The 27,999-nt window shown below is 60.7% G+C and overlaps 3 protein-coding genes across 8 annotated transcripts; 1 reads left to right on the plus strand and 2 right to left on the minus strand.

Annotated features, from left to right (window-relative positions):
- Positions 1–1,603: 1,603 nt before the first annotated feature.
- Positions 1,604–10,170, plus strand: CALM3 (calmodulin 3). Of its 3 annotated transcripts, none has more exons than XM_037516830.2 (6): positions 1,604–1,711; positions 5,761–5,791; positions 7,753–7,896; positions 8,053–8,159; positions 8,301–8,436; positions 8,533–10,170. In XM_037516830.2, the coding sequence occupies exons 1-6, from the start codon at positions 1,709–1,711 to the stop codon at positions 8,559–8,561; spliced, it is 450 nt and encodes a 149-aa protein (XP_037372727.1). In that variant the 5' UTR covers positions 1,604–1,708; the 3' UTR covers positions 8,562–10,170. The 3 variants fall into 3 exon arrangements, with proteins under 3 accessions (XP_037372727.1, XP_054553230.1, XP_037372728.1); XM_054697255.1 differs by lacking the exon at positions 1,604–1,711 and adding an exon at positions 1,861–1,881; XM_037516831.2 differs by lacking the exon at positions 1,604–1,711 and adding an exon at positions 2,988–3,088.
- Positions 10,171–15,641: 5,471 nt separating this feature from the next.
- On the minus strand, positions 15,642–18,387 carry PTGIR (prostaglandin I2 receptor). The gene is made up of 2 exons (XM_037515541.2): positions 17,623–18,387; positions 15,642–16,623 (listed from the first exon to the last, which is right to left on the minus strand). The coding sequence occupies exons 1-2, from the start codon at positions 18,385–18,387 to the stop codon at positions 16,243–16,245; spliced, it is 1,146 nt and encodes a 381-aa protein (XP_037371438.1). The 3' UTR covers positions 15,642–16,242.
- Positions 18,388–24,548: 6,161 nt separating this feature from the next.
- On the minus strand, positions 24,549–27,978 carry GNG8 (G protein subunit gamma 8). Of its 4 annotated transcripts, none has more exons than XM_037518187.2 (3): positions 27,626–27,978; positions 25,226–25,332; positions 24,549–24,740 (listed from the first exon to the last, which is right to left on the minus strand). In XM_037518187.2, the coding sequence occupies exons 1-3, from the start codon at positions 27,639–27,641 to the stop codon at positions 24,612–24,614; spliced, it is 252 nt and encodes an 83-aa protein (XP_037374084.1). In that variant the 5' UTR covers positions 27,642–27,978; the 3' UTR covers positions 24,549–24,611. The 4 variants fall into 4 exon arrangements, with proteins under 4 accessions (XP_037374084.1, XP_037374083.1, XP_037374085.1 ...); XM_037518186.2 differs by having other exon boundaries at positions 25,205–25,332; positions 27,626–27,973; XM_037518188.2 differs by having other exon boundaries at positions 25,205–25,290; positions 27,626–27,972.
- Positions 27,979–27,999: the final 21 nt, after the last annotated feature.

The following is a 27,999-nucleotide window of genomic DNA, read 5'->3' on the forward strand; positions in this document are numbered from 1 at the left end:
AGAAATGAAAATCTGCCTGATGGAAACCGAGATTCAACAAAAGCCAGCTACCATTTTGCCTATTCAGCAAAGGTGGACTGTCTCCTTGATCTTCTCTGTTTCAAGACTAGTGCTGATGACCAAGACAGATCTCCGCTAGGAAGTCACTGGTTGCAAGTGTCAGAAATTCAACAGAAACTAGCGTGGGCTAAAAGGGAAACTTGAAGGGCTCATGTAATCAAAACCTGGCATGAGGGTCTCAAGAGTATTAGATCCAGAAAAGTGAACGTCAACAGGTCTCACTTCATCTCTCCCCCTTGCCAATTTTATTCTGGTCTCCTCTAGACACTATGTCCCCCAAGGTAGGTTGGGGTGGGGAAACAGCCACGAACAACTCTGGATCTATCCCTTCACTGCCCCACCTGCCCAAGCTGCGGAGTCAAAAACCTAGGGAAGCACTCTCATTGGCTCAGCCTATAGTCTGTTCCACCTGGAGCATGATGATTGGCCCAACCTGACTCACTTGCCCACTCCTCAGCCAATCAAGGCAAGGTAGGAGGAACAATTAAACAAATGGCACCTCCTTTTCTAATCTGGGGAGGGGGCTGTTCTGAGCTCCAGTAAACCTGGCCTAACCTTTGCATTAATTCTTTTTCCCCCTATAGTTGGAACCTTGGCACAACGGTGCAAGAGTCAGGTGGTCTGGGAAAGGACAGGAGAACGGCTGGGCAGGTGGTCTCCTCTGCCCAGGTCCAGGCATACTGAAATCACGTTGATTGAATGAATGCATGCGTGCGTGCACGCCCTATTCTCAGAGATTACCAACACCCTGAGCCGGTCAGCAGTTAAGTGGAGAGGAGGTCGGACACGGAGGTGGAGTGCGTCTCAGGACGCCACCCCGGCCCTGGGGAGCGGTCCCTTCAGGTGACAAGCGGAATCTTGAAGACCCCGCCACCTCGCAGGGCCCAGTTGGGGGCGGGGCTTCCAGACCCCAGACTTTGGGTTGCACCATCTTCACCTGTTAGAGGGGAGAGCCGAGAAAGTCCTCCTACGTTCTCCGCCAGGTCTCTTACCACTCCCCGCCACGAAGACGATGCCTTAGCTTCTCTGAGAGCCAGACGGCTTCCCCCTGCGCCTCGGAACGCCCCGCAGCCCCACGCGGCCGCACATCTCGGGCTTCCGCCCCACCACGGCGCAGTGGCTCGCCCCAGTTTGACGCATTGCAGGGAAGGCCGGACCAATCGGCGCCGCGCTCTCATTTCCGCCCTGGCCTGGGCCCAATAGCGGCGCGGCTCACATCGGGACGTTTCACGCGCCGTCGAGCGGTGCCCCTCCGCCGGAGAGGAAAGTGGAGTGAGCACAAGGGGCGGGGCGCGCAGCGACGGAAAGTAGTCCCGCGGCGGGGGCGCGCGCGCGCGGCCGGCGGTGAACCCCGGCCCAGTGCGGGGTGGAGCCGGAGATCCGCGGGCCCGTCGGTGCGGAGAGAGGCGCGGAGGGATCTGCGGGCGCCGCAGTGCGGCGGCACGCCGGCCGGGCGGGGCGGGGCCGGGCGAGGCGGGGCGCGCGCGGCGGCCGTTGAGGGACCGTTGGGGCGGGCGGCGGCGGCGGCGGCGCGCGCTGCGGGCAGTGAGTGTGGAGGCGCGGACGCGCGGCAGAGCTCGAGCTGCTGCAGCTGCTGCCGCCGCCGGAGGAACCTTGATCCCCGCGCTCCGGACACCCGGGCCTCGCCATGGTGAGTGAGGCGCGGGGGCCGCCCCGGCTGGGGTCTCGGGGCGGCCGGCGGGCAGGACCCCGGAGGGGTGAGAGGACCCCGAACGGGCGGCGATCGGACCCCGGCGAGAGCCGCTGGACCCCTGCTGCGCGGGGACCCGAACCCGGGTCGGGACGTTTGGATCCCCGAAGGTGGGGGGGTAGCGGCTGCCAAAAGCGACATTTTGCCCCAAAAGGGGGTGTTTAGACTTCCGAACGGGCACCGGCGCCCTCAGAGGGGGCAGTGTAGCCGGGATGGAGCATCGGGACCCTCGAAGGGAGCTGTGGACTCGGGAAGGGGCGTTCGGTCCCTGAAGTGGGGTGTTCGGACCCCAGGGGGCCGAGCTGGGGAGCCCCGGCCGGGCAGGGGCTGCTCGGGCCCCGGGGAAGTCCTGAGAGGATGCGGGGAGCGGAGCGAGGCCCCGGGCGGGGTGGGGTGCTCCCGGACAGGGGTTGGGGGGCTCCCTCGGGCGCATCAGACCCTTGACGATCGAGGGGGGCCCTCGGAAGGCGGCACTGCAGGGGAGGAGGAGGAGGGCGAGGCGCGAGCTCCGGGGAGGAAGAGCCTGGGGTGGGCGGCAGCGGAGCCCAGAAGATGCTCTCTGGAGCCTGCGGGACCCGAGTGGGTTGGGGTCGTGGGGGTGGCTCAGAGGGAATGGCGAGAGTGGGGCTGGCCAGGGGCGGGGGTCCGGGGGCCCTTGTTGGTTGGGGGGAGGGGGAGCAGGGCCAGGAAAGGTTCTGAGCTTCCTAGCGGGAGGGGAGGTTGGGTTTTGGGGGGGAGGTGGGGCGGAGTGTCGTGTTTGGGTCCCTGAGAAGGTGGGTTTCCAAGGTGAGGTTGTGGGAGAGGACTTTGGCTTGGGTGGGGCGTGGGGAGGGTGTTGGAGGAGGAAATGGGTGGTCCTAGGCTGGAGGTGGATGTGGGTGGCTCCCTGGAAGTCTCCAGGGAAGGGCCGGGACAAAGGCTGTTCCCTGTGAATGGGGAGTGGGCTGCGGAGGCCGGAGGGAGTGGCCCGAGGGTTCCCCCTCCCCAGGAAGGATGGGGCTGGCCCAAGGCACCAGGGCAGCGGGAGCAGGTGGGCAGAGTTCAGGCCCCTATTGCGCACTGAAGCCGCATGAAATGGGGGTGGGGGAAATCAAAGTTTGGGGTGCATCCTGTGAGCCAGCTTTTTTAGTCTAGAACCTCATCCCCTCGCTGCCCCTTTCAGAGCAAGAGAGCGGCTTTTCCCGACCAGGAGTGACGGCTTTCTCCCCGCCTCCGGCCCGGCAGCGCGCTGTTCTGCATCTCCTCACTTGTGCCAAATGACAGTGCAGTACATTGTGGCGTCGGTGACAATCACACGCCAATTCCTGTAGCCTCGGGGTAGGGGCTGCAGAGCTTGACCCTCCAGGACCTCCAGAGAGACCCTTTCATTGGTTCTCAGGCCCCTTGTGGGGGCTTCTTCAATTCACAAAGCTACTGCTTTGGGAGAAAACCAGCAGACTAGTTCTTTCCTCCTCCCTGCCACCCACAACACCCACAGCCCCCCCCAGGCGCAGCTCGGAAGCGTGCGCAGCCATCCTCCCTGGCAGGGCTGGGGAGAACAGGCAGCCGCTGCTGTGTATCAGGTCTCAGACTTGCTGACACAGACCTGATGGCTCCTCTTGCACCCTCCCAGTGTCCCCCAGCAGAGCCTGGCTTAGGGGCCCTGAAGCGCTAGCAGGTGCCAGCACCCGACCCCCTCCAAAACAGGACCTGGGCCTTGGCCCCCCGGTGGCGGCTAGTTTCTCTTTCCCTTTGTAATCAGCAAGGTATGGGTGGGACAGGTCACTGTTAACTGGCCTTGGACTTTGTCCTGAGCACCCAGGCTCCTCCTTGGCCCTGGTGAGGGGCCCTGGCCCTGGTTTCTGATCTCATCTAACACTGCTCTCTGGCGTTGGCTGGGGGCTGGGGCCCGGCCGAGAAATAATACCCGCTTCTCCCTCCCTCTCCCCGCCGCCCCAAGATTTTGTTCTTGTATATCCCCTTGCTGAAGCCTAAAATGAGGGCTCAGGAAGCAGGAGACCAGCTGGGTCATTTGGGAGACAATTTTTGATGCAAGCTTAAAAATCCTCAGAGCTGGAAAGGAAAGAAGCCCTGAGAAGCGGCCCCGAGCAAGGGACCCCTTGTCAGATCATCTGTTTTCGAGGCGCTGCCCTGCTCTGAGGTCTGTAGCGGGGAGCTGGGTAACCTTTCCTTCACCATGCCAGGGAGAGGGTCTCCTTACCAGGAGGGAGAGGCGGAGCCACGCCTATTTGCAGCAAGCCCAGAAGGGAGCATGGCAGTGCCTCAGCTCAGCTGCGCCTTCCAGCCGGTCTCCTGGGAGTGGCAGGCACTGCCACTCCAGGCTCTCTGCAACCTGCCTCCCCTGGCTCCAGCCCGACCCCTGGCCCTTCAGGGGAAGAGCATGAGGGCAGGTGATGGCAGCCAGAGGCCCAGCCCCCGCAGCAGCTTCCGTGGTGTCAGGACCTGGGGCATCAGTTGGGCTGCTTTGCCCTTAGGAGCCAGGAGAGCACGTAGAGTGAGGGGCTCACAGCCAGAGCTGCCAGCTTGGCCTTGAGGGGCCCAGCAGCCCTGAGGTTTTTAAGGCGGTGCAGAGGTGTCTCTAGGTGGCTTCCTCCCCTCCCCGTTTGACCTGGGACCCTTCCAGAAGGGGCACAGTGGCGGTTCCCTCTGTATGTGCCTTCTCCCCTCTGCCATCCCCGCTTTGAGTTTCCCTCCCCCACCATTCTGCCTGCTTGGGATTTGGCCTTAAGTTCTTCCCTTAGATGAGAAAAAAGGACGTTTTAGACCAGTTCTAATGTGACTGATGCTCAATATTTGGAACAGGAGTGGGGGGAGGGGCCGGGAGGTAGCTGCTAGCCTCACAGGGAAGCTCTGGAACCTCTCTAGAATAATGCAAATGCACACTGGAGTCAGCATCGGCTGGGGTGCATTCAGTCTCAGAGCTGGAACCCTGCTGGAGACATGGAGCCCCTTCCCCTCACTGGGAAAGAAGGGGAGCCAGGGGAGCAGTCTTCTGCACTCACAGTGATCAGGGAGAGGGGCGCCTTTTTGGCAGCATTCAGAAAAACCCAGGAAAAGGCGTCATTTTGCTACCTAAAGCTAAAAATTGAGATTCACCCACCAATTCCCTGCCAACATCTGAGAATCCCTGGGCCTGGCTGATCCCCAGCCCTGCAGGACAGGCTAGTCTTTGCCTGTCCTCCACCCCACCCCCAAGCCCTGCATGCAGCAAGGGCTGCCTGCCACCCACTGGCCGCTCCCCAGAGTGGCCAGGGCCGGGAAGGGTTAAAAACTGCAGCACAGCTGGGGAAGCTGACTTTAGGCCCTCAGCCTTTGCCACCACTCCCGCTGTCCCCCCTCCAAATGTCCCTCTTGCCTCAGAGACACAAAAGTGGATGGTGCCCTGGGCGCGTGGCACAGGGCACTGCCCAGGGTGCTGGCAGGGCCACGGTGCAGCTCAGAGCAGTCAGCAAGGATGCTGTGTGTCCCTGGGTCCACTCTGCCTGGACCTGGTGCCTCCGAAGAGGTGCCACAGAAACTCACAAAGGGCACTGGGCATCTTCCCTCTGCCCTTCCTGAGGATGGGCCTGTTTCAGCTTGGAGTCTTCTAGAGCTGCTTGATGAGGCCTCTAGGGCAAGTGCTCCCTTCATTCAGCCTCCGGGGCACCCTGCTGTGAGCCCCATGCTACACCGGGCACCAGGGCTTGGGGCTGGGGCCATGTATGTTCCCACCTGCTGTGGCTCCAAAGCCCTAGATCGAGACTGGCAACCTTTGGATCTGGGCAGCTTCCTCATGTCCTGCAGGGGGCAGGCCTCGGGTTGCAGCCCACCCTTATCCCAGCTTTCTGGCTCACCAGACTTCATCCCCGGCCCTGGCTCTGCCCCCAGCCCTGAATCTGATCTGTGCCTCCCGGCCCTGGTGCCTGGGATGCTGTGTGGCACCGGCCTCACCAGAGGGCGCTGAGCCTTGGCAGGTCAGCCCAGTGGCTAACTTTCTCCTTCTTTTGCAGGCTGACCAGCTGACTGAGGAGCAGATCGCAGGTGAGCCCACCGCTCCCCCTCCTCCTGCCTCTGGGTAGCCTCTCGTCCCCAGGCAAACCTCAGCCCCCTGGCAGTGAGCACATGACAGATGGACTTGTGCCCCCTGTGCCATCTCATGTCCTGTGCGTAGCACGCTGACACCGTGTGTGGGAGACCCCGTGCCCATGAGCTTGAGACAGGCCTTCCCACCTGCCAAAGGTGGGGTTCCTCTCCTGGAGAGGTCACTGGGGGCCTTTCAGCCAGTGGCTGCAGGGGGAGCACCAGTTAGGCTCCGGAGGGGGTGCCCCGCCTTGCCTCTCTGGGGCTGCAGAGCTCCTGTCCCACTTTCGAGCTACCCAGAAGATGGCTCGTCACGCCCACCCTTGCACTCGCCTGCATGTTGCAACCCCCTGCCATGGGGTGAGGCCTTCTCTGCCCCCCGCCCCCCAGACAGCCTGCCCTTGCTCTCCATCCCGCTGTCACTGTCCCTCGGAGCTCTCTCGCCATCTAGAGCTCCTCTGAGGCGACCTGCCGCGGCTCCCGCCACTAGATGGAGTGCCCTCGGGGGACTCTTAGTCCCGCCGTATCTTCAGCGCCTCCAACATAACGAATGCTCCAGACACTTTTCTTGGCCAAATAAATGAATAAAGGAGCCATCACGTATCCCCCAGTCCTCTGCAAGAAGTCCTGGGATCCCCTCTTTCTTATAGTCCCTCCCCCGCCCAGAGCCCCGCAGCGGCCACTGCAGGAGCTGTGTGTCATGGCGGGGGTGGCCGTGTCCCCCCTCCCCAGACTGAGCTGCCCGAGGACAGTTTACTGCCATAGCCAAGGGCCAGCCCGGAGTCGCCAAGCAGGGGATTCGAGACGGGCCCAGCTCCCCGGGCCCCCTGTGGCAGCCAGGTGCAGCGGCCGCGATGGCGAGTCCAGCGTCCCCAGTGGGCGCAGGAAGAAAGGACTTGCCTTCGCTCCCACCCCACGCCCCGCTTCCAGCTTCACTTCCGGCCCGGGAAAGCCTGGCTGTTGAGTGATGGCGAGTTCAGGCTACACGATCCACTCCTTGTCCTGCCAAGACAGGGCCGTGGCTCGGGTGCTGCCGTCTCAGAGAACCTCGTAGCATCTCCCTGGGGGCGCCGCCCTGGGCTGTGTGCATTGTTCCCGCCGCACCTGCCACCCGCGCCCCAGCGCTGCCCTCGCGGAACATAAACACACACACCCCTCTCCTCCCTGTCCCCAGTAGAAACTGTCCACCACCTCACCCCAGCCCACACCCTCTGGGAATAGGCTGCCAGGCATCTGTTCTCTAGAGTTCGGGGGGAGGGAGCACCAGGTGCCAAAATGGGCCCAGTGGGAGGGCAGGAGCCACGTGCTTCTCTCCCGCTCCTGACTCGGCCCCCAGCTGCGGCCTTCCCACTCAGCCGCTCGCGCCGCATCCTCCTGGCGCGGCAGCCGTCCCCTCTCCTTCCACACCCCACGCACCGTCCGCCAGCCCTGCTTGGCTGCCGACCACCCCCACCCCCACCCCACCCGCCGCTCCGCTCCTCCCCTGGAAGCCAGTGGCACCCCGGCCGGGAACCAGGGTGCCAGGACCAGCTAGGAGGGGCTCGCCGCCGACCAGGGCCTGCTGCAGCCTCCCTTCCCAGCCACCTCACCTCGGCGGCGCTTCTCTTGGCGCTCGTCCCCCCCGTGACACGGGTCCATCTCATCTGAGCACGAGGCTGAAGCCGGAGACCAAAAAGAGCGAGTTACCTCACCACTGCTCCCAGACCACGTTCCCCTCGCCCTCGCGCGCCCAGGGCGGCTGAACGGGCAGCTTCACCCGGCCCGGAGCGGGTGCTCTGTCAGCCCTGACCGAGAGAAGGCAGGGTCTGCCCTGAGCAGGCGAGAGACCCGGGCTGGCCGCTGGCGGGAGGACGGGTGGCACTGAGCACCCCAAAGGTGGGGTTTCCCTGCGGTCCTTGTCTAATTCACTGGCCTCCCCTCAGAGTTCAAGGAGGCCTTCTCCCTCTTCGACAAGGATGGAGACGGCACCATCACCACCAAGGAGTTGGGGACAGTGATGAGATCCCTGGGACAGAACCCCACTGAGGCGGAGCTGCAGGACATGATCAACGAGGTGGACGCAGATGGTGAGCCCCACGGAGCAGGTGGCTGCCCGCCCGGTCACCCCGGGGGACCACAGGAGCCGTCCTGGGGATGACGAAGGGGCAGGACCTCCTCTGGCAGGCCTCGGGGCGTCTCCAGAGTCCAGGCCAAGAGCACGCCGCCTCCCTTTCCCCTTGCAGGGAACGGGACCATCGACTTCCCGGAGTTCCTGACCATGATGGCCAGAAAGATGAAGGACACGGACAGCGAGGAGGAGATCCGGGAGGCCTTCCGCGTCTTCGACAAGGTGAGCTGTCCTCGCCGGTGGCTCGGGGCACTTCTGAGTCGCCTCCTGGGGAGGCCGGGGTCCCAGGGCCCACCCCGTTCTGCCTCAGGACGGCCTTCCTGCCGCGCAAGGGGGACCGACAGTCCCTGTCCCCACGCGCAGGATGGCAACGGCTACATCAGCGCTGCGGAGCTGCGTCACGTCATGACGAACCTGGGGGAGAAGCTGACGGATGAGGAAGTGGATGAGATGATCAGGGAGGCGGACATCGATGGAGACGGGCAGGTCAATTATGAAGGTGAGGGGGCACAAGTCTGGGCCGGGGGCGCCTGTCGTGGGGGGCCGCTCGAGGTGCACCCCACTCACCCGCCGGTCTCCCTCTCTCTCTCCACAGAGTTTGTACAGATGATGACTGCGAAGTGAAGGCCCGGGCAGCTGGCGATGCCCGTCCTCTTGATCTCTCTTCTCGCGCGCGCACTCTCTTCGACACTCCCCTGCGTACCCGGTTCTAGCAAACACCAATTGATTGACTGAGAATCTGATAAAGCGACAAAAGATTTGTCCCAAGCTGCATGACTGCTCTTTCTCCTTCCTCCCCGAGTCTCCCTCCTGCCCCTCATCTCTTCCTTTTGCCTTCCCCTCTTCCATTCCCCCCTTCCAAGTCCTGACACACTCATAAGATGAAGCCCCCTTCCCTTAGGGAGCCTCTGCCCTCCTCCTCCCGCCCGGGTGGCTCCCCTCCATTTCATTTTGTCTCCTTTCGTTTGTCATCTTATTTTGGGTGCTGGGGTGGCTGCCAGCCCTGTCCCGGGACCGGCTAGGCCGGGCACGAGGCCCTACCCGGGCAGAAGAGCATGCCTCGCTGTTGCATGCAGCCAACCCTGTGATTCCCTGTGCCAATCCCAGCAGCCTTTGGGGCAGGGAGGCTGGGGGAGGCCTTCCAGCAGGATTGAGGGGGGAATCCCGGAGTCGCGGGTCAAGAGGATGTAGCCCGGGGAGGGGCGAGCGGTGACAGGCAGCGGCAGAGGAGTGTTGGACCCCCAGCCCGCTTTCACCACTTGAGGGGCTGACTCCTGGAAGGGGGCGCGCAGAGTGGGAAACACTCAGATCCCATTGGCTGCTGTCCTGAGACCACCCGATTGGCTTTCTGAGGTCGGGCCAGGTGGGGGCTGCACCAGCCGCCCCCCTGCAGACTGTGCAGGCCCACGTTCCTCGCGCGCTCTCGAGCTGTTGTGTAAATACCTGGTGCTAACATCCCCTGCGGCTCCCTCACCACGCACCCGCCCTCCGGCATCGAGGTCCCCTCCTTGGAACAGATGTGGGGACCCCTGCTTTGTCATGTGCTGGCTATCCTTCTGTCTCTTTTCTTTCTGCCCCTGAACCCTTTGATTCTGTCAAAAACCACGCCGGGCTGGCTGGCTGCAGGGTGGGGAGAGGGAGGATGCGCCCCACCACGCTCGAGAGAACACACCGCAATAAGACCATCTTGCCGGCTGCCTGCGGGAGGACCAGCTCCGCCCCGGCGAGCTTCTCCGCTGCTCGGCTGGCCCCCACGTGCGCTGTCTGCCCTCCTCGCCCCTCCTCTCCCGCCTGCCCGCCTGCCTGCCCCCACACTCCCCCTCCGGAGAGCATGATCCGTGACCTTGCTTCTGACTTTCGCCTCTGGGACAAGTAAGTCAGTGTGGGCAGATCGGTGTCTGCATTGTTTTCCCCTTTTTCTGTTTATTCCATCAGACCCGACCCCTCATTCCCCCCAGGTCGATCAAGTGGCTTTTCCTGGGACCTGCCCAGCTTGGAGAACCCCCGCCCGCCCTCTGGCGCCCAGCCTGGGGAGGCAGGTGGGGGTGGGTCTGCTAGGAGACCCGCGGAGCTGAGGGTGAGGGCAGGTTAGGCGTGAGGCTGTAGACATTTTTTTCAGAGTGTTTTGATTTGGGTTTTTTGGTTTGTTTTTTTTTTAAACCGGGCAATATTGTGTTCAGTTTAAGCTGTGAAGAAAAATATATATCAATGTTTTCCAATAAAATACAGTGACTACCTGACTTGGCTCCTCCCCTCTTGTTGGGTTTCTGGGCCTGCTCCCTGCCGCTTCCCCCAGGCTTTCAGCCACCACCCCTGAGAAGGGCTGGGGAAGCCTGGGGCGCGCAGGTTGTGCTAGGACAGTGTCCCACATGGGGCGCCGGGGGCAGCTTGAGGCCTGAAGGAAGGGAAGGCGGGGTGTCCTCTGAGGAAACGACATAGGCAAGGCGAGCAGGGCACCCTGAGGCCCACACTCGGAAAGCCAGGGAGGTTTCTAGAAGGTAGGGTCAGACCCTACAGGCCTGGTCAGTGGGGGGAATCTCAACAGGGTGCTTTGGAGAAGGGGTGCCTTGTCAGAATGAGGTCAGACCGGCTAAGTGAGCTGAGTCCAGAGAAGAGCTCCATGTTCCTGATCTCCTTGCGCTCCTGGGCTTCAGGTCGACCCAGGAAGAGCCCAGGGCTGAGGAAGATCCGAAACAAGCCCAGAGTCGCTGCACACACTGGAAGAACCTCGACTTCCCCCGGGTGGGGGGTGGGGGGGAGAGTGTGTGTGCAGAAGATAGGCCTGTGGTCCTGGGGTGTCGCAGAGGTGGGCGCATAAGAGCCCTCGGAGGCTATTCCCAAAATATGGCCACAGAGCCCCTCTGCTTCCTGTTTAGGGCGGCCTCAAGGGGTGAACAGGTAATAGGACCTGAACATTCTCCTAGAGGGGTACTCACCCCGGGCTGGGCAGGAGCTTTAGGAGACAGGACTTGGCAGAGTGAAGATTCCTTTTCCTCCGTGCATCTCTCCCGGCCCGGCAGGATGGAAGTGCTGGCAGCCCCCGACCTTGGGTGGCCCAGAGACTAGACCCAGCTGCGTCCTCCTGGGTGGGCAGCCGGGAGCAGCAGCCATTTGCCCAGAACTCCAGCTTAGTGCTCCCTTTGATGTGCATTTGGCATTTGGGGGTACAGCAAAGACTGGAGAGGGTAAAGAATAAGCTCCCGTGGTCTTTCTCCATGGGGGTGCCTGGACCTTGTGACCTCACCTTTACAAAATGGGGAGTACAGTACGGTCACTCCCACCTGGGAGGGCCAAGCCCAAGACCGGCTGAATTACAGGAAGTAGCTGGAGCGTATGAGGCGCCTGGTCGCTCAGCTCAGCTCCACGTTCACCCTGAATCCAGCCCGGGGAGCTAGATGCTCTTTAGTCCCCACAGACTAGAAAACCAAGGCCCCAAAAATGAAAGTTTTTAAGTCAAAAGTGGCGGAGCTGGAATTTGAACCAGACCTGACCCCTGGAGTCTACACTCAGCTGCCTGGTTTTAAAGTAAATGGTCTTTATTAAAAAAAAAAAAAAAAAAAAGCCAACTTCCGGCAGGCCTGCAGCCCAGCCAGTGAGAAGGCCTCGCTGAAACCAGGGTCCCAGGGGTGGGCCCTGAGATAGGGCTGCCCCGTCGGCAGCCAGGATAGCAGGGGGGATTTCTGGTCTTAAGTGAGATGAAGACAGGTTTTGGTGACCCGCAGGACTGGTCTGCGTGCCCAGGGTGCCCACTTGCTGCCCTGAGCCAGCACTCACCAAGCCCCAGTGGGTGTGCCTTGGCCCCTTCCTCCTGGGGAGCCTCTGAGCATTCACTTTCCCAGGCCTCAGTTGGGGAATAATAGGGGAATAATAGGGGGGTCTCCCTGGTGGCCCAAGGGGTTAAGATGCAGCACTATGAAGCTATCCGCAACCACTGCAGCACAAGTTCAATCCCCGGCCAGGGAGATAACCCACATACATATGCGGCAGACCTCTCCTGTCTCCCCGCTGCTCCCCTCAGCAGTGTATTTCAGTCAAGCTGCCTGAAATACTCTATCTCTGGTGAATCCTCTCACCCCTGGCACCTCTGGCCTGTACCCCAGTTCTTGCATGCATAAATAAATCTTTTAAAAAATGGGGAATAATAAACTATAGAATATCCACCTCGGGGACTTGTGCCAAGCACTTTCTAGACCTCATTTCACTCTTACCCAGGCCAGATCAAGCCTTAGCAAAACTCAGCACCATGTATGGCGTGCCAGCTTTGCAGCAGGCACGCAGCCTGAAATGAGCAATCCTCAGGATCTGACAGGAAGGAAGGGAGCCGGGCAGGGAAACCCTCACCTGGTTCTGGGGTACCAACACCAATGGTTTTAACACCCCATTGCCTACCCTCTAATTTTGCCCCTGGGGCTGCATTAATAATAATAATAACTCCCCTTCCCCACTCTGATAGTTGAAGCCATGTAGGTGGCATCTGAGTCTCTAATGGGCAGGGCCGAGGGGAGCTGACTGCAGCCAAAGCAAGACGCACCTGGCATGGGAAGCACTTGTGGCTCAGGCACACGGATCTGCTAGACCAACGCAAAGCCTGTCCCATGACAGTGACTAGACAGGGGGCACACGTGGCGGTGCCAACCAGGGTCCCAGGGAGGGAAATCTAGGTTCACCTCCCTTTCCCAGGGTGGTTCTGGGGACACTTCTGTGTGCATTCCCAGTGTGGCCAGCAGGTGGGGCAATGCCCACAGAAAGCCTGGGGAGCAGACTCTGAGGGCGAGTGGTGCTTGTTACACCCCTTACGTGGGCCAGGATTGGTGCTTATGCATGAAAAAAATGAAATTAAATAAAGTCTCCCTGAGAGAAAACAGTCCCATCCCTAGCGTGTCATTTTTTGACCCCACCCTACACTGGGGCAGGCCACTTCTAGGTTCCCACAAATCCTTGCACTGTGCTCTCTTAGTACCGAGTACAGCCTGACATTTTGTATTTTTGCTGCTTACTATAATACCGATTTCTGTAATTATTGTCACTCCACTGGATTGTGAGTGGGGTAGGAGCAAGGCCGTGTTAACCACTGCTCTGTCCCTAGTAGCCTCAGTGCCCAGAAGCTCAAGGCAGTGTTTGATGAATGAATGAATGAATGAATAAGAGTGTAAAGAAAGGAGACAATAGAGGCAGAGTCTGAACCAAGAGCACAACAGAAACGCTTCTATACTTTACTGTCTTCCAATTTGCAAGTCCCAGTTCAACCATCACCTCCTCCAAGAAGCCCTCCCTGATGTCCCCCTCAACTCTGACTGCCACATTCCCAGCCCTGCCCACTCTTGACTGTGAGACTTAGGAAGGCAGAGTCAGGGCCATCTCTGTTGCTTCTGTTTCCCAGCATCACGGAGGAAAGATCTGACATCCAGTAAGCCCTCAATAAGGGCCGGCTGAATGCCCGAACAAATGGCCGGGCCACGAGTGCTGCAAGCCCCTTAGGGAGAGAAATGATTATCTTCAAAAAGGAATAGTCTAGGGCCTCCCTGGGGGCACAAGGGTTAGGTCTCAGCGCTATCAAGCTATCGCCAGCCACTGCAGCCAGGAGCTGACCTGACCCACGTGGCGCAGCAGACCTCGCCTGTCTCGCCTGCCCGCTGCTCCCCTCAGCAGTGTATTTCAGTAGATCCGCCTGTTCTGCTCCCCACTCTGTCTCTGGTGAGTCCTCTCACCCCTGCACCTCTAGCCTGTACCCCAGCTCTTGTATGCATAAATAAATAAAAATAAATCTTTAAAAAAAAAAACAGTAAAGAGGAATAGTCTCGTCAGAATTTGAAGGGCAAAGGTAGTTTTGACAGACAGAGAAGGGGGGACAGTTCCAGGAAGGATGGATGAACAGAGAAGGGGGAACCTGGGTTGTTGCCTGGGGCTGAGAAGACTCCTGGGGTTGGCCTTAGCCTCCAGGCTGTGGGCCCCGGGGCTTGGCAAGCATCACCTCTGACCTTGGCAGGACCCCAGCGAGCAGAGACCATGGGGGCAGCTGGGGATCAGGGCCCTATCTGGGAGAGGGGTTTCCAAATCATCCCAGAGGGACAGCGGTGGGCAGGGGAGGGAGTTGACCTGGCAGACTGTGCAGACCTCTGGGCCAGGGGCGAGACGCAGAGGAGAAGGGGATTCTTGGGATGTTAGGCCTGGTGGGTCAGCGCCAGCAGGAAACGGCTTCAAACTTCAAGTCCTCTCCTCCCCTGACCCCGCCCCTGCAAAATGAGAATGGTGACAGCACCCATCTTGGGGGCAGCAAGGGGAGAGGAGGCAAGTGCCCTCCCCTCGGGTCTTGCCCAGAGGGCAGGCTCCTCCCCAGAACTCTGGCCCAAATGCCCCTCTGCTCCCCCTCACTGTCCTCCAGGGGCCTCCTTGTGTTCATTCCAGGAAGCGACTGGTTCTGGCGACAAAGGCCAACCCCACCTCATGTTTCTTGACCTGGTTTTATTTTGTTTTTTTGTACCAGTCAACTTTGCTACTAGATTCAACCAGCTTCCTTAATCTGTCATAACTGCTCTAAAAGTCTACAAACACCCTCCATTTATTTATTTTTTTTTGTTTCAGTATTTTTTTTTTTTATTGTGGTAAAATGCCCATAACATCAAACTGACCATTTGAACCATTCCGAAGTGCTTTTTAGTACATTGGCGATGCTGAGTGGCCATCTGGTTCCAGAACATTCCATCACACCCAGAGGGAGCCCGTACCCATCGGGCAGTCATCCGGACCTGTTTCTTGCTCTCCCAGAAACGTCGTCTTCTTCTTTATTGAGATCAGAATCACAGTGAGCCAAAGCAGCAGCAGCAGCAGCCACGGAGACGGCACAAGAGTAATGTTCCAGCTGCTTTGTTCCAGACCAGTGCTTAATTGATTGCACTTCAGGGGGAATCTTTAGTCCTCAGCACATCTCTGTCAACTAAGTACTGATTATGATCACCTTTATACTTAAAAGGAAGCCAAGGCCCGGAGTCAGAGTCGTTAGCCCCACCAGCCATCAGGGCTAGAGAGATGGAGACCAGCACCCCCACCTGCTCTGCCTTCTTCTTGCAAGTGACCTGGGGCTGGTGCTGCCCTCTCTGGACCGGGCCCCACCGCTATAGAGGCCAAGGGGCAGGTGCGAGAGGGTGGGGCGGCTCCCCTGACGAAGTGCAGCTTTTGCTGCCACTATCTTTATAGGAGGCGCTGGCCTCGGCCTCCCCTACGCGTGCCGACCCCCCAGGGGTGCATTTACTGTTTGAACCCAGGAGCAAGTGACAAAGGGGAACTGGGGTGGCATGGGTGGGAGGACTTCACCAGTTGCCCTCCACCACCCTGAGCCCCGCTGCCTTCCCTGACACTCAGCTCATCCCCCCAGCACTCTTGATTCTTCTGGACCTTTCTGAAGGCAGGGATGGGGGAGGGGAGAGGGAAAAGGCTGGAAATCACCCCAGTGGAGTCCAGGGCAAAGCGGGGCTCTGTGTCCCCAGCAACTGGCAGAGTCAGTGCCCACTTTGCCCAGTGAATGAGTGGGTGAATGGATGACCTCTTTGCGAGGACTCCAGGGACAGATGTGGGGAGAGGCTCTATAGGGAGACAACTATTTATTCAAGGACCAACTCAGTTGCATTTGAGGGCAGCCCCTGGGACCCGCCCCCCATCCTTTAGCTTCCCCCCCCCCCCCCCCCCCGCCCTGCCCGTGGTCCCACAATCCACATCCTGCAACCACTAAGCCGGGCACATTGCCCAGGCACCTGCCTAGCAGTGTCACCCCACAATGCAACGGCCTCCCTCCTCCTACCCCCAACCCCCTGGAGGCCAAGACTCTCTCAAGTCTGACGGGAAATCAGCAGTGAGGGAGGCTAGGGGCTTGAGGGGACAGAGAAAGGGAGATTGGTAGATTCCCCAGGGATGTGGGGGGCAGCCGGGAAGACCAGGAGCAGGAACCCTAACTCAGCAGGCCTGAGCTCACAGAAGCTGCTGGGAACTTCCCACCTTCTAAATATTTAGACTGTGAGATGGATGTGCGAGCGCGGGCCAGGCCGGGCCAGCCAGACCACTGGTTATTTTGAGAGAACTGTTCCTTTTTAAAAAGCTCCGGTACACATCTCCCCCCTCCCCTCTCTTCCCAGCGTCTGTCTCCAGGCTGCCCCAGAGGAGGGGAAACAGCAGCTGATCGACTCCTGAGTTGAAGGGTTCACAGTCAGTCCAGCATCAGCTCCAGGGGGTCCCTCCCTGCTCTTCCACCCGCGGCCTTGGGGAAAAGCAAGGGATTCTCTGTCTCCCGCTCCCAGAAGACAGGGCTGGGGCATCAGCAGAGGGAGCAAGCAGACCCCACTTTGGACGGGGCTCCTGCCGGGCTGCCTGATTGTGGTGCCTGAGGCGAGGGGCCCCCCCTTGCCTCGCCCCAGGCTGACAAAGGCACCCAGCTCCCCTCCTTTCCCCTGAGAGCAGCGGGGACCCCTGGGTCCTTTCTCCCCGAGACGGGCCTGGAGAGGGGTGTCTGGGAGTCCCCATGGCCAGGCCTGGGGCACAGGCAGCAGAGCCAGCGCTGGAGCCGCTGGAAGACAGCCTTGCGGAAGAGGATGAAGACCCAGGGGTCCAGGATGGGGTTGAAGGCGTTGAAACGGAAGGCGAGGAGGTCCTCCATTTCGTTGCCGTCTGGGGCGATGGCCTGGGTGAATCCACGGATCTGAGGACAGAGGGAGGGTGTCAAGCAGCACCCACCTTTCTCTGTGTCCCATCCCCGCCCCTACTGCCCCGCTCCCACTTGCTGCTGGCAGGCGTGAGGGTGGCGGGGTTGGGGGTGGGGCGGGGGCTGTCAGAAGGGGAAGGAAATAAGATAAGATGAAAAGTCAGTAACAGATACATCCGGGGAGAGAAAGTCCTGGGGAATAACCAGCAGAGGCCCCGTAGGAGACAGATGGGGGGGTGCGGGTGACCCCGCGGCTGTGCGCACACCTGTCTGTCCACAGCTCCCACACTCTGAGTCAGCCGTCACCCCCAAAAAGCTCTGACCACCTTCCCATGGAGTCCTGCCCTCGCATTTTAAAGAAGGAGAAACGGAGGCTGAGAACACAGGTAAGATGACAGGGGCCGGGGGCACCGAGCCTGGGCCTGCCCATCTGGGCCTGGGCAGGAAAGGGGCACAGCTGGCGGGTTGCAAGGGCAAAGCGCAGGGCGGGGCGGGGCTGGGGGAGCGGGGAGATCAGATGGGTGTCAGAGCAGCTGGGGGCCAGACTTGGCTCTGTGTGATCGTGTGGAGAGACCCGGCCCCTCGGCCTGTAAAAAAACGGTGCCTGGCCAGGAATCGCGTCTGCTTTTACCGCTCATGGAGCTTGAGGGCGTTTGGAAGATTCTCTGAGCGAGTGTCCGCGCACCGCTGGGCCCCGGGGACTCAGAGAGCGCCCCTGATGAAGAGTGCTCTCAGCATTACTGTAACAGTGGGGGTTTCGGGGGGTGTGGGGGTGCATTTGGGAGGGTGTCTGGAGACATGGAAGGGGGAAGACGAGGGGGCTAGTGGGGCCAAGAGGGCTGAAGCCAGCGGGTAGGGAGCTCTCTGGGAGGCTGGGAACTACGGGCTCAGGAACCAAGCCTCTGGCCTCTCTGAGTCCTCCCCACCTGGGAGACGGGCACCCCCCGCAGGCCGCAGCTCCCTCCCCACCTCCTGGCCAGGCCGTCAGGGACTCACCGTGAGGGGCAGGGAGCACACAGCCATGATGCCCGTCATGAGGGCCAGCAGGATCAGGTGGTCCACCTCGTCCTCGCCTGCCCGGGGGCCGGGGGTGGCCACACCCTGGTGGGTCCTCTGGCGGCGGTACATGCGGCAGAGGCTGAGGGTGACCGAGCCGTTGCAGAGGACGATGGCGGCCACCAGCAGGGCCACGAGGCTGGCGTAGGCCAGCGAGAAGGCACAGCCGCCCAGCTTGTTGGAGCGCAGGCTGATGAAGCACCAGCTGCCTGGGCAGTACTGCTGGTGCTGGCCCAGGCCCAGCAGTGGCAGCGAACAGAAGAGGGCGCAGAAGGCGTAGATGGCCGGCAGGGCCAGGCGGGCACGGCGGGGGGCGTCCAGCTGGGCATAGAGGTAGGGGTGGCTGAGCGCCAGGCAGCGCTCCACGGCCATGGCGAAGAGGATGAGCGTGGAGGCCAGGCCGAAGAAGGTCATGGCGAAGGCGAAGGCGTCGCACAGGGCGGGCCGGCCTCGGGCCAGGCCCAGCAGCGAGCTGTTGTAGGCGTAGGCCGTGAACACGGCCGGGCTCAGGAAGCAAGTGCCCAGCAGGTCGGTGGCCGCCAGCCCGGTGACCAGCACTGCGAAGGCGGAGGGCCGGGACCGCCGCCGCGCCCCCAAGATGCCCAGCGCCAGCCCATTGCCCACCACGCCCGCCACGAACATCAGGGTGCTGGTGGCCGGGCCCACCGAGTCCCGAAGGTAGGTGAGGTTGCGGCAGGAGTCCATCCTGGCCCCCGGCGCTGGCCTGGGCCGGGACTGCGGGGGTCCTCGGGGGTGGGGGCGGGGCCTGCTGGGCGCTCAGACACCTGCCGCCGTCCTCCCCATGGTCCTCCCCAGCCCCGGGGGTCTGTCTGAGTCCCTTGCTCTCCGCCCTGTCTTCTCTCTCCCCACCGTGGCTCTTTCCTTCTCTCTGTTGCTCTTCCCTCTCGGCTCCTACTTAGTGCCTTTCTCGCTGGCTCTTGCTCTCTCTCTGTCTCTCATTATCTCTGCCCTGTCTCTGGTTTCTTCTGCGTCTCTCCCGGCTCCTTCCCCTTCTAGGTCCCTAGTTCCTTCTAGGTGTCTCTCGCCTCTGAGTCTGTCCCCCACTCTCTGCCCCTCTGCCTCACCCCCCTCCCTCTCCCCTCGACTTGCGGCCCCTTCTCTGCACTCCTGCCTCCCGGGCCCCTCCTCACCGCACCTCTAGGTGTAGGTCTTTCCTTCCCAGGCTCCGGGTGGGTCTGCGTGTGTCAGCTTCTCCCCACTTCCCTCCCTCCTCCCTCTCTCCCTCCCTACTCATCTTGCCTGCTCGGCCTGGCTTTTTCATTTCCTCTCTCTGCCCCGCCTTCCCTCCCCCTGCTTTCTCAGGAGGCCCCCTTGGCTCCCTCCCCTCTTCCCAGGCTCGCTGGCTCCATCTCTGTCCTCCCTACTCAGTGCTCCCAGCTCCCGCCTCTGCCTCCCTCCCTGGGTCCTCTGGTCCCCATCACTGATCCACCTGCCGCCCCCCCAGGTCTCTGCCAACATCTGCGGGGGGGGGGGGGGGGGGGAGGTCACTGAGCCAGCGGGAGTTTGGAGCGCACCAGTGGGTCCAGAATGGACCCCGAGGGGCACAGCGACCAGTCTGGGAGGCCATCTGGGGGTGGCCTCTGGGATCTATTCTGGGCTCCAGGCCCCGGGGTTAGACCTTGCCCAGGGATTGAGAAATGACCAGGAAATTCCTCCCTGATGCAGTGTTTTCCAGGCACCACTGAGATTTCTGTTCCCTGGACACAATTCAGTCCTTCCAGAAGTGTGGGGAAAGAGGTGGCCGGCCAGAGGGAAAATGTCAGGCCCTGGAGTTGTCCTGCAGCTTCAGCCCTCCCCCCAACCCTCTCCCCAAGAGGAAGCGGGGAGGGCCTTGAAGCCTAGCCCTGATGGGGACAGGCTTGGCGTCTACCTTTGCTCCTCACACCAGCGCTCCCAGGACCCAGGCCAAGCTCTGGCGACCTTGACCTACAGGAATATTTTGGCCCCAAACAGCCATCCAAAGTCCAGCATCCCCCTCGCATTCATCCCTCCCAGCCATCCCCAGACGCCCCCAGCTGCCCGTGTGCCAGCCCGTGTGTCCCATCTGCCAGCACAGTGGTCACCTGCGTCTGTCCCCATGGGGCCCATGGCCTCCATCAGCCTTCCCATCCTTGAGCACCAGGCGGGTCTTGGGGGACCCTCTCAGGCACCCCTTCTTTTTCAGGGAGGTGGTCTAAGTGTAGAGATCGCTAACTCTCAGGTCTCCCATCACATGACTTGAGTGTCTGTCCCAGTTCCGCCACCTCTGTGCTGCGTGACAGGCCAGGGGTGGACTGGCAGCCTCGGGTCCGTGCCCTCCTCCCTGCAGGGGAGGGAGCCGGCCCTCGCCCCAGTGGCCCACCGTGGTCAGCCGCACAGGCTCCTGCAACGAGCCACGCCACATCCAAGGCAGGCAGGATGCTCCTGACCTCGAGCTGGGCAGTGGGCAGCAGCAGACTTCCCCCGGCCACCCCAGATCCTTCCCCCTTCCTATCACCCACCGCCGGCTGCCATCTCCGCTTCCGGCAGGACGGATACCCCAGCTCCGGCCGTGCCAAGGGCTCCTCAAGTGACCACAGCACCCGACTCTGTGGGTGCCTGTGTGTGCAGGTCTCAGATCCCCCAGCCACCTGGTCCCCCACCCCTCACTTCCCTCCAGCCCCCACGGCCGAGGGGACTCAGGAAGTTATAGCATATTAATGCAGGATGACGTCTGCCAGACGCGTGTCCTGTTTCAGCATCAGGGGAGTTGCAGGAGGCGGGGAGGCAGGGGTAGGGGCCGGAGCTCTGGAGCCTCCCTCCCACTGGCTTCCTGCCCCCACCGGGGACCCTCAACCAGACCCAGACCCAGGAGGAATTAGGAATGGGAGGACTCAGGGGCCAGGGGCCAGGGCCAGGGCTGGACACATCTTCACTTAACTTCGGGGCGCCCCAGGCCCCCACCTCTGCCAGGATCTGGCTCCACCGAGGCCCCATGGGCCAAGCGCACAGCAGAGTCCACAAAGGATTCCAGGTGCCATGGGGTGAGAGGTCCCCCTCGAGGGTGGCTTGGGGGTGCTGAGGTAGCAGCTCTCCCCTCCACCCTCCCCTAGAAGAGGACTCGGGCCTCTCCAGAGGGAGGGAGGGAGAATAGCCCAGAGACAGCTGGAAACGGGTGACCCCAGGGGAGGGTCCTGGGTGCCTGACCCGGAGGGAGGGAAATGGACAGCCGGGAGGGGGTGAGCTAGGGGGGTTGGGGGTGTGAGCCTCGGGTGGGGGTCTGAGTGGGGTTATTGGGGCCTGAGTGAGCTCATCGAACATTCCATCAGCAAGGTGAGTGAGGGGGTGCTGTGGGTGGCCATTATTTTATCTAAGATCAATCTGTGTGTCCACAGACTACGGGGTGTCGATTGTGGGCTCCCGTGTTCTTATGACTGTGTCTGCCCCATGGGCGTCTGTAGGTGGAGGGGTGCCCGGTGAGTGGAGAGAGGCTGGGGTTGGAAACTCATCTCCCCCACTCGCCAGTCACTTGCTGTGTGACGCCGGAAAATGACGTCCACCTCTCTGAGCCTTGATAGTCTCCTGCTGGCTGCCTTGCCCTTGCTGGGGTGTTGTGTGAAGATTAGAGAAAATTCACCCTGCCTGCCTCCAGGATGCCCTCAAATACTGTTGGTGTTGTTATTAGTTATTCAACCCCCGACCCACAGACAGTGCGCCAGGGCTGGGAGGCAGAGGGGCTCAGAGGGCAGGACAGGGGACATTCCCAGGTGGCCCGTGACAAGTCAAGGAGAGGAAGGCTGGAGCCGGAGCCCGGGCAGGCAGGCCCTCAGCTGAGTCATCCCACCCGTGCTCCCATCTGGGTGTGTGTCCTCATGAGGGCAAGTGCCGTGCAGGCCAGGAAGTGGGGCCAAGATGGGCCTCGCCTACGCCTGCTGGCCAGGCCCCCAGCCCCCGCCCAGGCCTACATTTGGATGTGCTCCCAAGTACGATCCCGTTGACCCCAGGCCCACCCTTCTCTCACTCCTGGGTTTCCGGCCTCCTAGCCTGGCCCTGGGAAGAGGCCGCCCCACCTCAATGTACTGCACGTGTGTGCGCACGCCTGCCCGTCTGCCTGTGCCCCCTCACTGCTGCCAGAGCTGCTGTGTCAGTCCCGAATGATACTGCCTTGCAGGTGCCCACATGTGCAGCCAGAAACCATTTTTCTCGGCCCACTACCCTTTTCTCCACTCAGAGTGGCCCTTGTCAACCAACCAGTCAATGCTTCCGACCCCGCTCCTGCACCCTGCGCTGCCCCGGCCTGGACACCCTCACTGCCACTTTCAAGTTCCCCCTAAACACCTCCATTCTCTCCTGAGCAGTTATCCATCGACTCCTCCAACTCCAACCTCAAGCCCCAATTGGGGACGCCCCAAATGAGGGGGAACCGAGTCCCTTTGGGGGTTATGTGAAAGTTAAGTGAGCTGGGGTCTGTGAAAGAAGACGCCCAGTAAGTGATGGCTGTGGCTACCCCAGGCCCTGGCCTGTTCAGCACGGCTCTGAGCAGAGGGCAGGAAGTTGGATGGGGCAGAGGTTTGGGGTTGAGTGAGAGGACACAGTGGGGAACAAGCACTTATCCAGGACTTTATGTTTTTGCCTCTTGACCTGACTTTGACCCCTTACCCCAAAGCTGACCTCATAGCTGCAGGTGGCAGGAAAGAGCAGCCAGTAACCAGAAGCTCTTGCTGCAGAGTGAAACCAGCTAACGAGATTACCCAGGCTTGCACGCCCAGAGACTGATCACCAGGACCTGCCATGTCTTTTCTGGCTTTTCCTTGCCAGCCTCAATATCTGGGTGCAGGCTCACCCTGCCCCTCCTGAATGGGTTATTGGGGGCCCAGCGAACATGGCAGCCATCTCCTGGCAGCCATCTCCACCGCCTGCTTTCTTCCCCACCAGCTCAGCCAGCACACTAGTTTCCATGTTCAGGCACTAGAATTCAAAGGACGAAGGATCCGCATAGCATAGTTCCGAGATCCCAGGTCTGGAAGGATCCAAATTCCAACAGTGCAGCTTAAAGAACTCCATACACTCCTGAGGTGCTGAGCTCTGGCAGTGTAGTGGGAAAAGGGAGGGCAAGACTCCAGCATACTGGTCCCCAGCATCCTGGCCCCCCAAGATCTAAGGTCTCCAGAATTCCAGAACTCTGGGTCCTGGGATTCTAGATTCCTTCTCATTTCAGATTCTGAGCTGCAAAGATGCTGGATCTGAAAAATTCTGCAGTTCTTCTGGCAACTTCTCTCCCTGTATATCTCCTCCCTCTACCTCCCCCTCCAGATCATCCTTGGCTTGCTCTGTCCCCTATCTCCCCTGGGGCTCCCCCAGACATGATGCAACCAGACCGGAGCCGCTGAGAGGTGGGAGGCAGGAGGGAGATGTAATTACAGCCGCTTCTGCCTCAATCCACCAGGAAGCTCAGAATTGGGGCCCTGGGGACCCTAATCCAATGTGAATAATGCAGCACTTGCCAGACGTGTGAACAGCCCCTCTCTGAGGCTGTGAGTGAGCTAAGCAGTCTCCATCCAGATCCTGGGGTCCAACCCCTCAGTAACCAAACTGGGTAGCACAAATGGAGATTGAGGAGAGGGGAGAGGGTCACACACTGGCCCTCCGGCCAACCAGCAGAAATAATTAACCAGTGCCTCCCTGGTGGCAAAAGGGATTAAGACGCAGCTCTATGAAGCTACCCGCAGCCAGTGCAGCATGAGTTCGATCCCCAGCCAGGGAGGTGACCCACATGGCACAGCAGACCTCTCCGGTCTCGCCCACTGCTCCCCTCAGCAGTGTATTTCAGTAGATCTGCCTGTTCTGCTCCCCACTCTGTCTCTGGTGAATCCTCTCACCCGCCTCGTTCCTCTCCTACCCGCACCTTTGGCCTGCACCCTGCTCTTGTATGCATAAAGAAATAAAATAAATCTTTTAAAAAAAACATTTCAAACATTAACTCGGCTGTCAGTATAGAGTGTATCTGTCCTGTGGGAATCAGGCCTGTAAGAGCCACCCCTGTGTCCCTAGAGCACAGAAATAATTGTCAAAGAGAAGAGTGTACACTTAAATTTGTCTCCTCTCCCTTTCCAGCTTTTCTCTTCCCAGGTCCCTGAGTTTAATTACCACCATGTCCCCCTCGGGTGTTCCTTCCTTCTGGATGCCCCTCCTCCCAGGTTGAGTCAGATGCTCCCTCCGGGCTCCCTGACTCAGTCTTGCCCACATTGGGTCATCACTGTCTGGGGGCAGGTCTGCATCTCCCACCGGATTCTGAGCCCCAGGGGGGCAGGGCTGAGACTGTCTTGGTCACAGCCAAGTCCCAGGTTTACCCAGTGCAGGGCCCATCACAGAGTGAGCAGTCAGGGAGTGCTTGGAAGAACAAGTGAATGAAAGGGGAGATGAATAGCGTTCTGAGCTTAAGGACAAGGAGTAAGGCCTGTGAGGGGGGAAGGGGACTAGCCAGATTTGCAGAAAGCAAGTGGAGTCATTCAGGGTTGAGAAGGGTGAACTGCACTGGGGTTCCTAAGAAACCCCCACTCAGGAGAGGGGAAGAGAGGAGAAAGGCCAGTCTGATGGATGCAGAGGGCACCGCAGTCCTCAGACTTCACCCCATTACCTCCTAACTGTGTGACTTTCAGTAAAGGACGACTTCTGATCAGTTTCCCATCCTTCAGGGAGCCCTCAGCAGTGATCAGTCAGGAGCATTCATTTCCTCCCAGCCTCCAACGTGCCCACGAACCCATCTATCTTCACCCCCTCCCCACCCCCGACTCCATGCACACTCAGAAAGTATGTGACGGCACACAGGTTCCCCCACACTGGCCCCAAGCTCTGCGTCTGACTCAGTCTCCCCGAAAGTACAGCCACCACCACAGTCACATTTATTGGGTTCTTACTTTGGCGGGGGGAGGGTAAACTGTCCGAAGGACTCAGAGCAGGACACAAAAGAGGCGTTTGTCACGGAAGGGGTTCTCTGCGGCGGGCACCGGCGTCACCAGCGGGTCGTCTTTGGCATGCGATTCGCAGAAGGCCAGGAGTTCAGCTGCGGCCTGTGACACCTGCGCCGGAGAGGTGGAGCTGCCCATGCTCCGCCCCGCTCCAGGCCCCGCCCACTTCCAGGCCCCGCCCCGTCGGGCCCGCCCCTCGCCGGCTCCTGGGTCCCGCCCCTCACCCGGCCCCGCCCCTCACCCGGCCCCGTCCCTGGGCCCCGCCCCTGTGTGGTCCCGCCCCTTATCAATCAGGGACGCCGGTGAGAGGCCGGTCCAGCCGTGGGTTCCTCCCGGGGTCCAGTCCTGTTCCGACTGGATCTTTTTTTTTTTTTTTTGGTGGGACCCTCACCGGCGGCCGGGGAACGAACCGGCGCTGCAGGGGCTGCGGGCGGCCTCGCAGCCCAGAGCTCAACCGCTGCGCCACCAGGGGAGGCCCCCGACGGGATCTTCCCACGACGGCTCAGATCCGAGCCCAACCCCATGCAGGGCGCGGCCCCGAAGACCCCGCTTTCCTCCCCACCCCGACCTGGCACCTTCATGCGGTCGATGTTCACCTCCAGCTTCAGCTGTTCCACCGTCTTTCGGGCCTCGGCGATCTTGGCCATGTTGTTGGACATGCCTGCGGCCGTGAAGGGGTTAAAAGCTGGACCGGAGTATGGGCCTAGGGGATAGGCCAGGGCAAATCTGGGTCCTCAGGTAGAGGCGGTGGTCGTGATGGGCCCGGTAACAGGGTGGTGTCGGGACCCAGTAACGTTGGTGAAAGGGTGCAAGAATGGGGTGCCCAGAGTCAGGTGGAGAGGGGGCCAGGAAAACAGCAGGAAAAGGGAGGGATGAAGAGTCGCACAGAGGGGGGACCAAGAAGCAGCCAAAGCAGGGACAGATGAACAGAGGAAAGGGTAAGAGCAGGAATGGAAGGGTGCACAGATGGGGTACCTCCAGGTAGGGGGAGGGAGGAGAGGGAGGAGGGGAGGGGGAAGGAAGCACAGATGGGGGACTGCCAGGCAGGTGGAGGGAGGGGCAGAGGACAGGACCACAGGTGCTGGAAGGATCCAGGTGTCCTTGCCCCCCCACCCCTGGGAAAGAGCATGCACCAGGAGGGGGCCCTCCCCGGCCAATTAGTGGCGGCTCTGGGGAGAACAAGGAATTAAGATCGCTGCGGGAGGGGCGCAGAGGGGGCCTCATTAGGGCCTTGGCAGCAGCTGCCCCCTCTACCTCCCTCCGGGAGCCCCTACCCCAGCCCTGGCCACCTCAAAGGCTCCTATGCTCATTAGCAGCCAGAGGGGGGGAACCCAGTCAAGACTGCAAAAGGGGTAGTGAGGTAGAGAGGATGGAGAAAGGGACAGAGGGAGGGGCAGGAGGAGACTGAGGCACAGGAGGGGGTCAGTGAATGAGACTGAAGAAGGAGAGAATGATTGGGGAGAATAAAGTGATGGGGAATTGACCCATGAGAGGAGTGTGGAGGGGCATGGGGCAGTGGGGAGGGGGAGGGGGGAGGGCGCAGCAATGGGGTGGGAGAGCATGGGGAGGGACAGAGGGGGACAGAGGAAGGGACCGACCGTGATGGAGGGGAGGGGGCGTTGAGGGGAGAAAGGGACAGAGGAGAGTTGCGGGAACAGGGACAGACAGAGAGGGAGATGGAGGGCCTGAGGGAGAGATGGGGTGGCAAAGGAGGGCAAATGGCCGGCCAGGGTGAGACTGGCCGATGGCAGTACAAAGTCACTCACTCCCTCACTCCCTCCCTCCCAGGCAGGCAGACTCAGGGCAAGCGGGCAGGGGAAAAAGCAGTTAAGGCCAGGACCGAAGCTTCCTACCTGTTGCTGTCTGGGCTGGGATGGCAGGAGGGTGGCAGAGGCTGGGAGGCAGCATCTGGGTCCCCCCAAGCCCCGCCCCCTCCCCTGGGGCTCAGCCCCTGCGGACCCGCCTCCTCCTGCCGCTGCCACCACCCTCCCCACTGCCCTGGCCTGCTGGGGCTGCCTCCCTGGGTCCTCTCCCCACTGCTCTGGCCATCCCCCCAGGTGTCTGTTTCTGGGCCTTGATCCCTTCTCTTCACTGCTCTGGCTCTGTGTCTCTCCTCCCCTCTAGCTCTCTCCCAGATCTCTCTGTGTGTCTCTCTCCCACGGGCAGGAAAGGACAGTCTCTCCAGGTGTGCCCACACCCACTGCCTTTATTCCAGTCACACAGCCTCCTCCGTGTCCCCCACCACCTCTCACTCCATCACACCCTTTTCCACCCTGTCAGCGCCACTGTGTCCCCTCAGCACAGATGACCCTGCTCAGTCCTCACACAGAAACACACAGTGTCCGGCTGTGTCACACGGTGTTGCCACACACCTTGTGAACACCGTGCACTCAACACTCCCGCTGCGCCAGTCACGTGGCCTCTGGAAATGCCACACACAGTCCCTTGTCCTCACAGCATGGCCTCGCGCACAGCTGGAGAGACCATCGCAGGGTGTCAAGGGGACAAACACCGTTTTGCACTGTGTCAGTCTCTCAAGATGTCACACACATTCATGAACAAGGTCAACTTCTCTCTGTCTCACACACACACTTGCCAGCGTCCCACAGAGTGACATTCCTGGACAGCCTCTTTGTCCAGCACTGTAACACAGTATTTCAGAGCAGGATACAGGAACACAAGTCACATACCCAGTGACTCACACACACAGGCACACACATTCTTGCACAACCTCACTTGAACTGGGTCTGTCCCTGCCTCCCCCCCCACACACCATCCCTTGGTATCACACATAGTCACACATGATGAGTCAGCAATCTCCAGAATCCCATGTGTCCCACAAACACACACACACTCACGCACACTGTTTCCCTGAGCCTCATGCAGTCTCCTCACACACAGGAGTCACACACTCTGACAATGTCAGTCTCCCACAGGATCCCATCACACACAGTCACACACAGCTTCTCACGGTTCTCCAGTGTGGCTGAACTCACATGGTCTCTCTGTCATGCCCTGTCCCCCTGGGCCTCTCAGCTGCGCTGCCTTCTCACGCCATCTCTCGGTGAATCACCCCGTCTCCCACTCTCCCACACCGTCCTCCGTGTGGCACATACAGTGCTTGTGTCCACGCCATGTTACACGCTGTCACACTAATCTCTCGCTCTCACATACGGCCTCTCGATGCCACAGGCAGTACCCCCAGTGGCAGCTCAGGCACCTGCAGCCTCAGCGTCACACAGGCCGCCACGGGTGTCTCCGACCTCACAGGCACCGTCGCGCACAAACTCTCCTCCTGACAGGATCTCACAGTCACACCCAACCCCTGCTTGTCGCACAGAATTTCGTTTTGGCCACACACCTTCCCACA

This window comes from Talpa occidentalis, unplaced genomic scaffold, assembly GCF_014898055.3.
Source record: "Talpa occidentalis isolate TD23 unplaced genomic scaffold, MPIMG_talOcc4v2.1 talOcc4.17, whole genome shotgun sequence".
In the NCBI taxonomy this organism is placed as follows: domain Eukaryota; kingdom Metazoa; phylum Chordata; class Mammalia; order Eulipotyphla; family Talpidae; genus Talpa; species Talpa occidentalis.

Excerpts from the sequence above, each read along its gene's own strand:
- CALM3 (XM_037516830.2), top strand. Across the intron at positions 5,792-7,752 it reads GACTGAGGAGCAGATCGCAG|AGTTCAAGGAGGCCTTCTCC; the intron begins GTGAGCCCACCG and ends GCCTCCCCTCAG. Across the intron at positions 7,897-8,052 it reads CAACGAGGTGGACGCAGATG|GGAACGGGACCATCGACTTC; the intron begins GTGAGCCCCACG and ends TTCCCCTTGCAG.
- PTGIR (XM_037515541.2), bottom strand. The coding sequence starts at position 18,387 with ATGGACTCCTGCCGCAACCTCACCTACCTTCGGGACTCGGTGGGCCCG. Across the intron at positions 16,624-17,622 it reads TGTGCTCCCTGCCCCTCACG|ATCCGTGGATTCACCCAGGC; the intron begins GTGAGTCCCTGA and ends CTCTGTCCTCAG.
- GNG8 (XM_037518186.2), bottom strand. Across the intron at positions 24,741-25,204 it reads TGAACATCGACCGCATGAAG|GTGTCACAGGCCGCAGCTGA; the intron begins GTGCCAGGTCGG and ends TCTCCGGCGCAG.